Source organism: Eleginops maclovinus, chromosome 2, assembly GCF_036324505.1.
Source record: "Eleginops maclovinus isolate JMC-PN-2008 ecotype Puerto Natales chromosome 2, JC_Emac_rtc_rv5, whole genome shotgun sequence".
Classification (NCBI taxonomy): Eukaryota; Metazoa; Chordata; class Actinopteri; order Perciformes; family Eleginopidae; genus Eleginops; species Eleginops maclovinus.
The window spans coordinates 20,092,535-20,107,841 of NC_086350.1; the positions used below are offsets into that span (position 1 = coordinate 20,092,535).

The 15,307-nt window shown below is 42.7% G+C and overlaps 2 protein-coding genes and 1 long non-coding RNA gene across 3 annotated transcripts; 1 reads left to right on the forward strand and 2 right to left on the reverse strand.

Moving 5' to 3' along the window:
* Positions 1 to 388: 388 nt before the first annotated feature.
* LOC134874427 (uncharacterized) lies at positions 389 to 1,451 on the reverse strand. Its single transcript, XR_010167061.1, has 3 exons — positions 1,267 to 1,451; positions 1,075 to 1,150; positions 389 to 956 (listed from the first exon to the last, which is right to left on the reverse strand). It is a non-coding gene; the product is annotated as an uncharacterized LOC134874427 (long non-coding RNA).
* Positions 1,452 to 6,266: 4,815 nt separating this feature from the next.
* On the forward strand, positions 6,267 to 9,820 carry LOC134873901 (uncharacterized). Its single transcript, XM_063897814.1, has 2 exons — positions 6,267 to 6,813; positions 8,096 to 9,820. The coding sequence occupies exon 2, from the start codon at positions 8,388 to 8,390 to the stop codon at positions 9,522 to 9,524; it is 1,137 nt and encodes a 378-aa protein (XP_063753884.1). The 5' UTR covers positions 6,267 to 6,813; positions 8,096 to 8,387; the 3' UTR covers positions 9,525 to 9,820.
* Positions 9,821 to 11,902: 2,082 nt separating this feature from the next.
* Positions 11,903 to 14,506, reverse strand: LOC134880127 (uncharacterized protein K02A2.6-like). The gene has a single exon (XM_063906860.1). The coding sequence runs from the start codon at positions 14,504 to 14,506 to the stop codon at positions 11,903 to 11,905; it is 2,604 nt and encodes an 867-aa protein (XP_063762930.1).
* Positions 14,507 to 15,307: the final 801 nt, after the last annotated feature.

Genomic DNA, 15,307 nt, shown 5'->3' on the forward strand with positions numbered 1-15,307 from the left:
ACATACAGTATATGTCACTCCAGACATTTCTGAGACATTTCAGGGTGAAAGTAATAGGACTTGTTATGTAAGCATTATATTTCTTAAATTGCTTGAATCTGACCTTAAGCAACAAAAAACAAGCTTTTGAAATGTAGCTAGTTCAGTCACATGTGATAGCCTGGCACACTGACATTTTGGACAAGTTGTTATGGCAACACAAAATTACCTGGCCCATGACCCACAATGATGTTCAGTATGTGTCACTTAGGGACTCAGAGTGGAGATGTCAATAAGATTGGAGGTCTGAAAAAACACTGCATCTTGTTTGTTATTTTGACCAGATGTCATTGTGTTAAAATACTCTCTAAATGACTATATGTATTTGATACTTGTTTGAAATGTTGTCAGTAGTTATATGGTTTATGGTTAGGGTTTCACAGTTGAGTTTGAAAAGAAATTCTTCCTGAGAGTAGCAAGTTCTCATTTATTATATGAAGACGGTCTATGAAGTGAGTATTATGCAAGCAACATTCACAATGTTGGACCTGAGGGAGATCCTGATGGAGCAAAACGTTGTCTATTAGAGATATCTAGTAGCAAGCTTAAAAGTGTGCGGTAGTCGTTTCTGTGTTTTACAGAGTAAAGCTATTTGTAATATAACGTGATCTCCCAACATTATCCATACAATGGGTCTGTACATACCTCCTGTGGAGAAGTATCTGAAATCTTGCATGTTTCAACATGCAGCGGTAGGATCTGTAATGGATAGCTGGTGTGACAGGAGTGGCACATTGCCTTTGGCATACTGGAAAAGGACGTGGAGTCAGGAGGCAGTGGTTGAGAGTTTAGTTCCTCCTGTATTGGAGCAATATATAGGACACCCTTTCCGCCTACACTTGCCGTCTTCAGCATTAGCCCAGTATATCCACTGTCCTCAGGAGACACCATGTATAGTTTTCTAGCACCCCAACCTCCTAACAAGAAAAGTTATTTAATAGTTGAATTCTATTGAAATGTGACAGTGCTCATCACTCATGATATTGTTCCAAATGATTTTATAACAAGATTAGATTAGACATTGGTTCTATGTACCTGCTCCTTTGTAAATCAGCCAGCCCCCAGACACACTTTCCAGTTTTGGATATAGATCTTTGAGGGTTGAACATACCTTCAAGAGTAATATAAATTATACCATCATATTGATAAAAGAACATTGGTTTTGATGGTGGACTATATTAAAATATTATATGACAAAAAAAAAAAAGATTGTCAATCTTGCCTCACCTCATCATGGGTGTAGTTTTCTGGTATCAGCGTGGACCTGCGTCCCAAACCAGCTTGCAGATGAAAAACTTCTTCAGTGCCTTTCGGAGTACGCTCAGAAAGCTTGGGTAAGAGATAAAATGTAATTTGTGTCTCTTTGACTGGCGTGAAGTGGTTGGAAGGCCCTCGAACGCACCGGCGCTTTCCCTTTGCTCCAAAAAGGGCAGGAAAAGACCTGTGATGATGAGAATGTTTTAACTTTACAGTACAAAATACAAGTAAACATCTCACTAGCTATAGTTTGAGAATTTAAATTGAATGTAAGGGACAAGTCAGTCTGACAAAGTAACCAAATACAGTGAAGGACCTTGTCATTTCTGTGTGGACACTGGGTCGGCAATCTCTCCCTCTTTCCTGACTCCTTCCCTGTCTGCTAGAATGACACCAAGATCTTTCAGAAGATGCATCACATTATTTTATGCGGAATAGTCAACATTTAAATGAACAGGGTACAATGTCTCAGAGGTCAAATGATTGAATTGTTATACATGTTAATCTGGGTGTGTGTTATTTGTTGTGAAACTAGACACATCCAGGGTTCGTACACCTTTTTCATGGCCAAATTCAAGCATTTTTTAAGGACTTTCAAGACCAGTTTTCCAGTACCATTAAAGGCGAAATCGAGTGTGAACAAATCCAAAGCCCTGTTGTTTGAGGTCACAGTAGGACAAAGAAAACCAGAAAATCAACCTTGATACAACCTAATCCGAATGTAGAACCAGCAGCCATTATTAGGTTAACTGAATGGGGCATAGAAAATGAAAATGAAACAGAGTGTGCCCCATTTCATTAGCGTTTGCTGCTGCTCTATTTGGTCTGTCATATCAAATTTCCTTGTTCTTTTTCTTACTGACAGCACTCGATGATGTTGAACAGCATGGACTGATTCACACCATATTTCTCCTTGTAATTTCTCCTTGCATAATGTGATATAAATACACGCACCCTCAAAAATGTCAATTTCACTTATTTATTAACAAAACGATTCCATAAGGATAAAAAATTCAAGGATTTTTTATTGTTTGTTTCACAATATCACATTTTCAAGCAGATATTGCCTTATAACCATGGCTATGACAATTACCAAAAAGACAAAATAGGTAACTTTTTTGCTTTAACTGAGGTACTGTAGCCAGGCAAGTTAAGTAGACAATCAAAATAATAAAGCAAAAATTGTTTACAAACATATTATAGAAACTCAGTATCATTCACATTAGCTTAGCTCTATGTTGTGCGAAATGTTCCAAATTACACATGCCCCTCACAGGGCAAAGTCCAACATATACAAATTAATATGAACTTCCCCGAACATTAGTGGTCCTTTATGTTTGAAAAAAATGAAAATAAAAAATACCCTTCATGGTAAGACCAAAGGCCAAATTGTATAGGACCCTTAAAAGTGCATCACTCAATTCCTTCATTTTCTGTCAACTTTTGCTCCAAAGTCTCTGTTTTCAATTTACTGCTCCGTTTGACTTTGAAATGAGGTAGTTTGCTTTTAGTTTTTGCTTTTTCTGCATTGCTGTCAGCAGATTTCATTTTCCATCCTCTTCTTTTTGACCTTCATCCCTGATATCTCAATAACACAATTAACCAAAAAGATGAGCAACTTTTTTGCTTAAACTGAGGTAGCCAGGTAAGTTAAGTAGACAATCAAAATAACAGAGCAAAAAATGTACTAACATATAAAAGCTCAATATCATTCACATTAGCTCAGCTCTATGTTATGCAAAATATTCCAAATTACACATGCCCTTCAAAGTGCAAATAAGTCCAACAAGCGCAAATGAATATGAACTTCACCGAACATTAGTGGACCTTTATGTTTGAGAGAAGAAAAAAAAACCTTCATGGTAGGACCAAAGATCTTGTAGATCTTGAGAATTGTTTAGGCCCCCTTAAAGTGCATCATTCAGTTCCTTCATTTTCTCAGTCAACTTTTGCTCCAAAGTTTTAAGATTTCTCTGTTTTTCATTTGCTGCTCTTCTAAGTCCGTTTGATTTTGAAATGAGGGAGAGTTTGCCTGTAGCTTCGGCTTTTTCTGCATTGCCGTCAGCAGATTTCATGAGGACCCTTACATCCTCTTCCATCCTCTTCTTTTTGGCCTTCATCTCCGATACCTCCTCCATCAGTGTTTTTCTTTTCAGTGCTTTTTGTTGATCTTGTTTTTGACGCCTAGAACAGTAGTGAGTTTTTGGGAACTAAGCTCTTTGTTCTTGAGGAGCACCCTTGGATCCAGGACAGATAGGCTTCTTACCAGTGGATATTTCACTGGTGCCTTTTCGAAAAGTTTAGACACCATCTTCACCAGAAAAAGCTTACAGTTTTGCCTAAACTCAAGTCTCAGTCTCTCCGCTCCCGAGTTCTTCACATGCTCCACCAATGCTCGTTCTGTAGCAAGGCCAACTTTCACTTTGTTGACATCCACATGGTTATCTTGTTCTTCGTGATCAACTTTGAGAAGCTTTAGAGTGTTGGTTGCACTCATCATCACACTGGGCTTGACAAACTTCTCCATAAGACTTCTAAGAATATTTGTGAGATCACCAGACATGAATGGCAGCATGGGTTTGTCAGTTTGGTATAGCTTCAAAAATGGCGTGATTTCCCTAGCAACCATTAAAAAGAAGTTCAGTTTGGCTGGGAAGAGGTCATCATGTACAATGCCCTCAGCTTTCTTAAAGGACTTGGTGCATGGCTCTGTGATTTTTTTTGTTTTGGCAGCGCTGATGTAGGTTTTCAATGAGGGCAAAATTGTAAGTGCACGTTCAGCCACCTCCACGTTTTCTAGCCATCGATGACTGCAGAAGTCAAGAGGAAAGGACGTTGAACCTGTGACTTCTGTGAAGTCCTCCCGACGTGCTGGAACATCTTTGAAAAGCCATTTCAAGCTTGACAAGGCATTTCCTAGGTCCCAGTCCGTGGAAGCACATCCTGTTCTGAAAGCATTGTGTAAAGTGTGCAATCCACAACTTCCAACATTTAGCATTTGTCTCCCTGTTTGTTGTTCAATGTTCTGCTGGGCTAAAGAGAAGGTCTTCCAATTAACATTCGGGCCATCCATAGACAGCTGAATCAGGTTCTGAAAGCCTATTTCTGAACAAACTTTTTCAATCTTCTCATTAATTTGCACTGCATTGTGATGACCCATGAAAAATGATGTCAGGTATCTTGAGTGCACTTGGTCATTGTTCCAAAATCTTAAATGCATGTCAAGCTGGCATTTCTTCATTTCTTTATTTAGACTCTCATCAAACATTATGACATAACCAGACTCTTTCTTTGCTGTTGTCTTCATTAAAGAAGCGAAATGAGGAGCAATCCCAAATGTGGTGAGGTATGCCACTTTTCTCTCTCCACAAGAAAACTGCTTGGCAATGTCACTATCAGGAAACATGGTTCGGAAAATCTCCCCTGCATTTTCACATGATTTGTAGGAATAATGACTCATTACTACTTTAATTGCCCAGCATATTTCAGCTTTAAGTGTTGGGTTGGAGGTAACAAATGATGTTAAGGTGCTTAAGGGCTTGTTGGATGTCTTATCTGGAATAGAGGATGGCATCCGGTCAGCTGTTAAGCCTGCTCCACTGCACTCTCCACACTCCTGGATGGTGGTGTGGATGTGTCAGAGTTTGATGCAGGGCTTGTCTGCTGGAAAAAATCCCCCACTGTAGGGCCTGAACTCTGAAGTGCTTTCAGGAGGTCTTGATGCTTTTTTCCTAACATCAAAAATAGGAGAAAATTATATTTTAAAATGGTTTACTCTCACATACAGTATAAGTAAGATGCTGAACATATCTTCTATCAGCTAGGGCCTGTAGGCTCAGCCTACTGTTAAAAACTATTTAAGGACTTCTGTATTTAATAACTTTATGTCTTTACAGCTTTGAATGCTTTCAATCAAACTAAAGATCATTGTCGCTTTTACCCTCTCTGATCAAACCCACCCACAATGAAAAAAGGACCTTTAACTTTAATAAAGACTGTTCAGACCTAGAATCACGTTCAGAATCGTGTTCCATAGAATGTCAGATTCAAGTTGTGCTTTTGATGAATAAGCAAAACTGTAATATATCCTACACTGAAAAAGCCCACTGATCATCAAATTTGAGAATGAATTTGATCAGTGGGAAAAGCCATGTTATGTGGAATTTCCTCTTTCGTTTTGGTAATTAGCCGTAAAAGCAATGACCTACGTTCTACACATGATCCATCATGCTATGCGCTAACGTCAGCTGAGCTTAAATTAGTTTGCAACGTTACAATTTACCATAGATGGGAACAGCTAAACGTCACACGCCACTCAATTCAGAACGGCCACGCCCCTTTGGGGGAAAGCATTGGATTCATGGATTAAAGTATTCCGGCCCCGGGCCGGATTTCCGGCCTGCAGCACTTGGAGTGGAAAAAAAAAATATTATTTTTTTTTTTTTTAAACCCAAAACGCGATAACTCCACGGCTTTCGAGTCTGTTCGTTCTCTGCCAATGGTAGGAAAGAAGCGCCGCTGTCCAGTTCTGATGTTAAACAGTGTTAGCCAATCAGAAGCAAAACGGGGCGGGCCTTAACACAACGCGCCTCGATCAACTAAACTGTAGCACAGATAGGCCTACTCTCTTACTACGAAGGCTGTGACTGTAGTTAATGGAGAGAGGGGCATAGGAGCAGGCGCGATGCAGTACATGAAACCAGGGGAAAATACCCTCGAGATAGATAAAGGTCTGAAAAATAAATGGCGCTGGGTATGGCTGGAGGAGATTGGACGAGATGGCAAACCATTTAGCAGTTGGTGTAAGAAGTTGAGTGAGACAGGCGCTTGCTTCTGCACGCTGTGCTCCAGGAGGCTAATATATGCATCCAGCGGCAAAAAGGTTCTTCGTAAACACGAATCAGACCCTCGTCACCTAGCTGCTGTTCGTGCTGTCCCACACACGACCAATAATAACATGGATAAAGTCCTCAATGTTCTTGTTCGTTTTTTTGACAATGAGGAAAATGCTGTTAAAACGCAACACCTCGCTAGTCGAAAAATGAACATAGCCAATGCTGCAGCACTTACCCAGGAATTGAAGGATGTGCTGCAGTCCTATGGTTTAGGGCTGCAGCAGGTGACCAGTATTTTACTGGACAATTGTGCGGTTATGCGGGGAAAGAAGTCCGGTCTCGAGACACAGTTGCGCAGGGAGAACCCGCACCTGCTGGATATATCTGGCGACACAGTCCATATGGTTTCTAACGGTGCAAAAGCCATGATGAGCCCTTTCAAGGCAGAGGTGGAAGATTTCTGCTCGGATGTGTTTTATGACATAGAGAAGTCTCCGAAACAGAAAGAAATATTTTCGGAATTCCAGAGATTACTCCATCTTACACCGAAGAGCTTGATCAGGCCCATCAGTAACAGGTTCCTGCAGATGTTGGAGGTGTGCAATAGGGTGAGAGAACTCCTGGATGTCCTGATTGTGCACTACTACAACCTACTGGATCCGGGCGAAGAGCATAAATACAGGTAGGTACAAAGCATTTAAAAATGTGTGTGAATTAAATCGTATTTGTCACAGTATAGCCTCTCAGCCTGGCTCAAAATACGCGACTATCGTGTCCGATTCTCGGCTGAGACCCCCCCTTACGACAATTGCGATTGTCTTTGTGTGCGGCGAAACCCAATGTAAAAGTCGGACACAAAGTCGGGACTTGTGTAGTTTTAGCCTAGTCGTTTCTATGAGCACTCTTCACAAAATAACACAGAGTACACAGCAGAGGTCCTCTTTATTTGCTCACCCGTGCGGTTACCTGGCATACATGCGTGCTTTTAAATGTTGACAACATCCGAAACCTACACCTACGAGCCGCGTCTTATCCCTTGCGCTGTCATTCAGCAGCACCCCGTTGGGATTGATAGTTGATATATAACTATTTTGTCTTGCGCGAAAATAAAACGACCTTCCTTTTTAAGGAGCTTTTTTCTTTTCTTTTTTTGAACATGTGTTATATTCTGGCCTATAGCCTTCCCTTATGAGAAAATGTGTTGTAGTGCAGAATCAAGCTGTTTTTTTTAATAGTGGCTATAACGGCTTTATAGTATTGCTGTAGTTAATGCAACACATGAAACTGCCAGCTATATGCTGTATGATGATATGATAAAAATATTGCATTACTGACAGTTTTTTTTTTCATTAAAAAAATAAAATAGGGATGTATTAGTGTATTGTCTATAATGCTGTATGTTATAACATGCAGCCTTAATCCCCATATGGTTTTATAAGAGGGAGCATAACGTGGGTGTGTGTGTGTGTGTGTGTGCACTCCAGAACATTACTCAAACAAGTCCTTGAAAGGCACGAGGTCTCGCCTCAGGAAAGGGCCAGAATAGAGGTTCTGCAAGGAGAACAGGCCACAGCATCCAGGACCCAAACAAACCAGAGCCGGAAGGAACGCATCTCTGTGCTATTCACAGATTTTGATAGGCTCACAGTCTTGGTTGACCTGTTCAGAGGTATCTTGAATGAGTAGGAAAATCCATGGCTAGTTTACATACATTTATTTATTACTTGGTGGTAATGGCCCAGCTCTCCTGGATGGCATAGCTTTTTAGTTAAGACAAGGTGCAAATGGAACAGTTAGGTCTATTTTTCAACAAAAGTAATCCACCTCAAGAGAATTCCTTACAGCATTGTATAGTTAGTAACTGTACTGTAATTACCTAGTTGCATAGTAGTAACTGATGTCTTGTTCTAAGTTTTAATTACAACTAATGGAAACATGCCTAAATGTTTTTTGTATGTTTACAGGTGTCCTTCCAACATTTCAGGCATTTCTGAAAAAACTGCAACATGAGAAACCAATGGTGCACTTGTTGCATGTTGAAATGTTGGCACTGGTAAGAGAGCTGCTAAGCAAATTCATGAAGCCAGGAGCTATCCCCCTGAGTGTCAAAGAGATCCTCAAGATCAATGTACGGGATGCAGCGTTACAGCTGCCTAACAAATCCCTGTGTGTTGGAAAATATGGATACTCTGCCTCTTCCGTGTGGCGAAGACACTGTGGGTTGGAAACTTGTACAACTCCCTCAGAGAGGGCTACATGAAGGCAGCAGAGTTTCTACTCAAAAACCTTCCCCTCGACAACCACATGGTCACCTCACTCTCGGCTCTGACCCCATCCCTCATACAGTGTGACTCCTTAGGTTCAGCATTCATGGCATTAGGGAAGGCCTTGCCTAATGTGGTTCCACCTGAAGCACTCGGCCCACTGCGGGAGGAGGTTCGTGCATACCAAATAGATGCTGACCTGGTACCTCTGGCCAATACCTATGTTGAAGAAAACAGCCGAGTGGATGTGGACTGGTGGAGTCAGGTGGCACTTCTAAGAAATTCAGAAAGAGGTGTGAGATACCCAACCCTGATCAAACTTGTGAAAGCCCTTCTTTCAATTTTCACAGGCCCGCTGGTGGAGGGGTCTTTCAACATAATGGATGACATACTGGAGGCAGACAGGTGCAGGATGAATGTGGAAACGTATGAGAGCCTCGCCATAATTAAGTCAACAATGAAAGCCAGGAAGTGGACGGCCTCAACAATGTTAATTGACCAGCCTTTAAGGAATTCTTGCCTTTCCTCCTATAAAACATACCAACTCCACCTAGAGAAAAAGAAGGCAAGAGAACAGGGAATGAGGGAGAAAAGGATGAGTGAGGCCATGAGGGTGAGGTCTACAGCGGTGGCAAACAGAATAGTGACCCAGGCGAAGAAATCAAAAGGGCCATCCTCTTCCTCCACTAGGCCAGCTGCCTCACCTAGACCAACCAGACCTTCACCAAAGACCATCTCCTCTGCAAAAACAAGACCTTTTCGACCCACTGGGCCCTCCACCACCTCCTCTGGGGCAGCTAAAAAGCCATCCAGCTCCTCCTCTGGGCCCTCTGCCTCCTCGTCTGGGGCAACTAATAAGCCTTCCGCCTCCTCATCTGGGCCCTCTGCCTCCTCATCTGGGCCCTCTGCCTCCTCATCTGGGCCCTCTGCCTTCTCATCTGGGCCCTCTGCTTCCTCATCTGGGCCCTCTGCCTCCTCCTCTGGGCCATCCACTGCATCCTCTGGGCAACCAAAGTTATTTTCTCTGTTTCATGGTCCAGCCAAGAAATCCTCTTCAATAGCCTCAACTACCTCTGGAAAAAGGAAGAGTTCGGATGACTCAGAACCCGGAAAAAAGAGGAAAAAATAGAGCACTTTGTTTCATTTTTTGAATCTAGTTTTGATAACTTAAACCCCACTAAAAAGTACTTTGGAGATACAAATGCACTTTGTTTATTTCTTTCTATTTGATTTAAGTTATCATTTCATGTAGGAGTTAATGTTTTTGATTACTTGTTTTGATATTACTTGATATAACTTTCTATTGGTTTTATTAACATCTGTGTATTTAATTTGCCATTTTATTTCTGATGAACAAAGTTCAAAGTTATTGAAATGTTGAAATTGTTGAATTATTTGATTTATTAAAACTGTTTGAAAAGTAAATCAGTCCTTTTAATGTACCCTAAATTTCAGAGTGCATTTACTACAGCATGCTCAAAATTCACTATTTAAGAGTGTTTTTATCAAAAGGGGGGCACCAGGGGGGTCACGGCCACGGAAGGGGGCCATGGCCCCCAGTTTGGGAACCATTGTGAACACTATACAATAATCTGCATACATGTATATAGTTGTTTGCATGAGTCTAAAAAGTTCAGGCTCAGGATTTTGTTTTGCTTTAATCCCTGTGGATTGCTTACAATGGGTTTTAATACAACGCGACCTCCATAAGCAGAGAAAATAGCTTTAAAAGTTGCCATGTGTCATCCAGCAAGAATAAACCCCACAAGATATCATTTACACAAGGCTTGTCTTTCTGTCCGAGAAATATAAACTACATATTATCATGTACATTATACACATTTTTCAGTTGACCATGGGAAGCATCAGTACTTCTAGCCAATTTGAACTGTTGGCTATGGACGTTTGGTTGTCCATAGCAGGCTAACCCTCAAAACGGCACTTACATTCACTATTGAGTACTTCTGAATTTACTCATATGACAACTATCACAGTCTAACATGTACATACGATCTTACTTTCAACAAGTAAGGCCAGCCAGTTAGCTATGTACACTAATATACCCCAATTTGCCTGTTAGCAAGCTAACCGGGACTAGCGGTAAACATTAGCAATACAAGCGTTAGCCAGCAACATCAGAATATTGCAGGCGAATTTGGCTTCTTATGTACATATTCACAGCACCAATCAATTGTTTTAATGCAAGTCTTTAAAAACGTTATGTTTATCAAATTGTTTAATGCCTTGTAAATTTAAAAGGAGGTGTTAAGTGTCACGGCTATCCCTCATTCTAATGCAAGTGAATGGCGATCTTAATTTTTCTATCCCCTAAAAATGCCCGGATGTTCCAAAATAAGGGAAAGTACCCGGATTGTCGTTCCCATCTATTGAACAACGTAGCTTTCTTCTTTACATAGCCCATGCAATCCTATCATTGAGCACGTTTACATGCACACTAATAAACCGATTACTGACAATAAACGGGTAGTCTAACTGGAATAAACCGTTTAAGGTGAATACATGCATTTAAGAAATCAGATTATTGACAGAAACCTAGGTGTGTTAAACGGGTTTTCATAAACCGATAAGGGCAATAAACGGATAATGAATATCGGTTTATTCCGTTTACACGAGCACTTGAATAACCAGATAACTACAAAAACCCGATAATACTCGGTTTATAAGTGTGCGTGTAAACGCGCTCACTAATACACATATCATCTGCTTCTACGTTTAGGTCTAGCATGTAGCAAACGATTAGCAAACACATCATAACTTGTAGGGCTAGTCATCTGGCTTACCTTTCATATGACTCGAGAGAGCCGACTCTCCCATTGCGAAAAGGTTAATCTCCTTTCTGCATACTTTGCAGAAGGCTAAACGTGGATTTTGTCCACGTTTTAGCCACAATTTGTATTTGTCATTTTCAAGCCAACGTTCATTGAACCGACAACCTCCTGGCATGTTGGTCCGATGTCCTCTTTGTAACATGTTCTGTACATGTCGAATATATATATAGTTCCAGACAGGAGCCAACTAGTAGTCCAGTTCACTTTATTAACTGTATTACAACTTCCTGCATACTTCCTGTATGTCCGTCTCCTAATATGTTCCCTATACAACAGGTACACATCTGCTCTCGCTACATCTCCCCTCTTTAGTTACTTGTCAGATTCTTAAAATAACTTCTTTTGTTTTTACTGTACCTGTAGATAAACTTGACCAGTATAACATATTGACATATTAAACCATTAAACATTCAAGTCCCCAGCATTACTTTTCCTTTCCTGTTTTTTTTCTTCTTTTCAGTAGTGCATAACATCTCCTGTCAACATTAAACATATAGTAGAACACATAATAATTTTCCATTAAGAAATTCTTTCTTCCTTTTTTTTTTTTTCAAAACATAACTCTTTCTTCTCTAGGGGTCGGCGTGGACTACCCGGGTCCCCAAGCTGTGCAGGGTTTATTCTGCCCTGTGAACCAAACCACAGCTTTCTAGCTAGTCTACAAATTCAGCCTGTTTGGTGGTCTTATGGTCCGGCCCAATCTAGTCTCTCTGGTAGTCTCTGGAATGACCCGGATGTGAGATCTGTTCCGCCTGAGAGTTCCTGAGGGCAGGTCTATGTTGTAAGACCTAGGTGTCTGAGCTGAACCACTGACAGTCCCTGTTTCTTTTGTGTTCTTCACCCAGACCTTTTGTCCTGGTCTGAGCTCTTGTCTTGTCTTTGTGTTGTGTCGTTTGTTGAACCAGGAGGCCTGTTGTTCTTTTAAGTCCTGGTCCTTCTTTCTGAAATCCTGGAGGTCAGGCCATCCAGGTTGTAGTTTCTCTTGACTGACCGGCAGGGGTGTCCTGATGTTGCGGCCCATTAGCAGCTGTGCAGGGGATGAGCCGTGTGTCAAAGGAGTGGCCCTGTAGGCCATGAGAGCCTTGTGTGGATCTTCCCCCTTTTTCAGGAGAGATTTCACCGTCCTCACTGCCCTCTCAGCCTCTCCGTTACTTTGAGGGTAGCGGTGGCTGCTGGTTGTGTGCGTGAAGTCATAGTCCCTGGCGAAGGCTGCAAACTCCGCTGCAGAGAACTGGGGGCCATTGTCCGAGATGACAGTCTCCGGGACTCCATGACGGGCAAAGATAGACTTCAGCTTTCCTGTCACGTGGGCTGTGGTGGTGGAGGTAAGGTTAGCCACTTCTATGTAGCGCGAATTGTAGTCAATAACCACAAGGTACATGGCATTGTCCCACTGGAAAAGATCCACTGCCACACGCTGCCATGGCCTCTCCGGCAACGTAGTGGTCAGCAGTGGCTCTGGCGCGTTGTGAGCCTCTCGTGCACAGGTTGCACAGTTTTCCACTCTCTGTTTGATCTGTTTGGTCAGACCTGGCCACCACATTGACTGCTGCGCTCTGGCAACACACTTTGTCATGCCTTGGTGACCTTCATGTATTTTGTTAATCATGTCCTCTTGCATTGTGACTGGGATGACGAGTCTTTCGCCTTTCATCAGTAGTCCGTCTACAACGAGCAGGTCCTGTTGATACTGCCAGTACAGCTGCAGTTGTGGTGGAAGAGCTTTTCTGTTCTGAGGCCAACCTGTTTGCACCATGCCTTTCAGCCTTTTGCAGACATCATCTGAATCTTGTGCTGTCTTGATCTGCACCAACCTCTGCTCTGACGCTGGGAAGTGCTCCATTATTAGGTTGATGGAGACACACACATCCTCTTCCAGCTGCTCGTCCTCTGGTGTAGGCGGGGCTTGAATCGGTGCCCTGGACAGTGCATCCGCTGTGATCAATTTCTTCCCCGGCACATGTTCAATTTTGTACGTGAAGCGAAGCAGCCGCAGCCTGAACCTCAGAATGCGAGGTGGCAAGTCATCTAGTGCTCTACTGCCTAGCAGTGAAATGAGAGGTTTGTGGTCAGTTTGTATCAAAAAGTCCATCCCTATCAGGTAAGACTGAAACCGTTCACACGCCCAGGTCAGTGCAAGCGCTTCCTTCTCTATCTGGGCGTATCTACGCTCCGTGATTGTCATGCTGCGTGATATGAAGGCAACTGGCCTCCATTCTCCAGACAGCTGCTTCTGAGACAATACTCCACCCAGCCCAAAGGACGAAGCGTCTGCTGCAACTATTGTCTCTCTGTGTAGGCAGTACTGTGCCAGTACTGTTGGTGAGCTCAGTTCCTTACGCAGCTCGTCAAACGCTCTCTGCTGTGCACTCCCCCACACCCAGTCTGTGTCTGTTTTGAGCAGTTCTCTTAGCGGTTGTGTGAGCTCTGATATCCGTGGAGAGAATTTCCCCACGTAGTTGACCATGCCAACAAACCTTTTCACGTCTGCAGCGTCTTTTGGCGTGGGCATCTCTGTGATTGCCTTAATTTTTCCTGGATCTGCTTCAATGCCTCCTGCACTGACGATGTGGCCCAGGAACATGACCTTGTTGACCGCAAACTGACACTTGTCGTTATTGAGAGTCAGGCCCTCTTCCTGGAGCCGCCCTAACACTCTGTGCAGCCTGTGGTCATGTTGTTCACGTGTTGTTCCAAACACGAGAATGTCATCAGCATGGCATACAGTCCCCTCTAACCCTGTCAATATCTGTGTGAGCCTCTTTTGAAAATGCTCAGGTGCGGATGAAATCCCGAATGGGAGTCTCTTGTAGCAGTATCGCCCGAACGGGGTGATAAATGTGGTCAGCGGGACTGATTTTTGATGTAGGGGTACCTGCCAGAATCCGGCTGTAGCATCTAGCTTAGTAAAGACCGTTGCACCTGCAAGCTTGGCCAGGGTTTCGTCAACGGCCGGCAAGATGAGTCTTTCTCTGCAAACATACTCATTCAGATGGGTCATATCAGAGCAGATTCTGATTTTTCCCTTGGGCTTTGGTGCCACCACCATGCCTGCACACCAGTCTGTAGGCTCTTCAATGGGCACAATCACACCCATTTTTTCCATTCTTTGGAGCTCCTCTTTGACTTTGTCATGCAGCGGTAGAGGTACACGTCGTGGCAGTGATAATGCGAAGGGCTTGACGTCTTGCTTCAACTTGATTCTGTACTCCCCTGTAAGGCAGCCCAGTCCTGTGAAGACTTTGGGGTATTGTTTCTTCATGTCAGCCTCTAGCTCTATTACACTGTCGACTAAATGCAGTAGTTTTAGATCTGAGATTGCTGGCAGACCCAGTAGAGGAGTAGCTAGCTTTTGTACTACATACACTGGTTGTGTTGTTGTTCTCTCTTTATATTTCATGACACCATGAAACTGACCTCTCACCTTTAGAGGTTCATTGCTGGGTCCACACAATGGTATGGATGCTTTGGTGAGTGGGCCGTGCCATTTTTCTGAGTAGGCATTACCTGGGATGACTGTTGCGTCCGCCCCTGTATCCAGCTTGAAGGTAATGTCTTGACCATTCACTCTTAGTGTTTTTTTCCATGTTTCAGATTTCTTTCCTGTGGACACTGCTCCCAGGAAAAGAGTATCCTCTTCTTCTGCCTCGAAAACTGCCCCTACTCTCCCTGATTTACAAACAGCTGCAAAATGTCCTCTCTTCTGACACTTTCGGCATTCAGCATCCCTTGCAGCACAGTTATTTAGAGAGTGTGGTGGTCCTTTTCCACATCGTCCACAGTTTTTCTGTCCTTTCTGGAAATCCTTTTGTCCCTTTCCGTAGGACGTCTTCCCTGTCTGGTACTCTCTGTTTGACTTTTTCTTGAATTTCAGAAAGTCCACATTGGCCTCTCTTTGTTCTGTAGGTTTTGTTTCTCTCACTGTTGGTTGCTGTATTTTTATTTCTTCATGTTGCCTAATTTTAGTAACAGCCTTTTCCAGTGTTAATTCACTGTCCATTTGCAGCTTTTCAGACAGGGTGTGATGCCTTATTCCTACCACTAGTCTGTCTCTGATCATTTC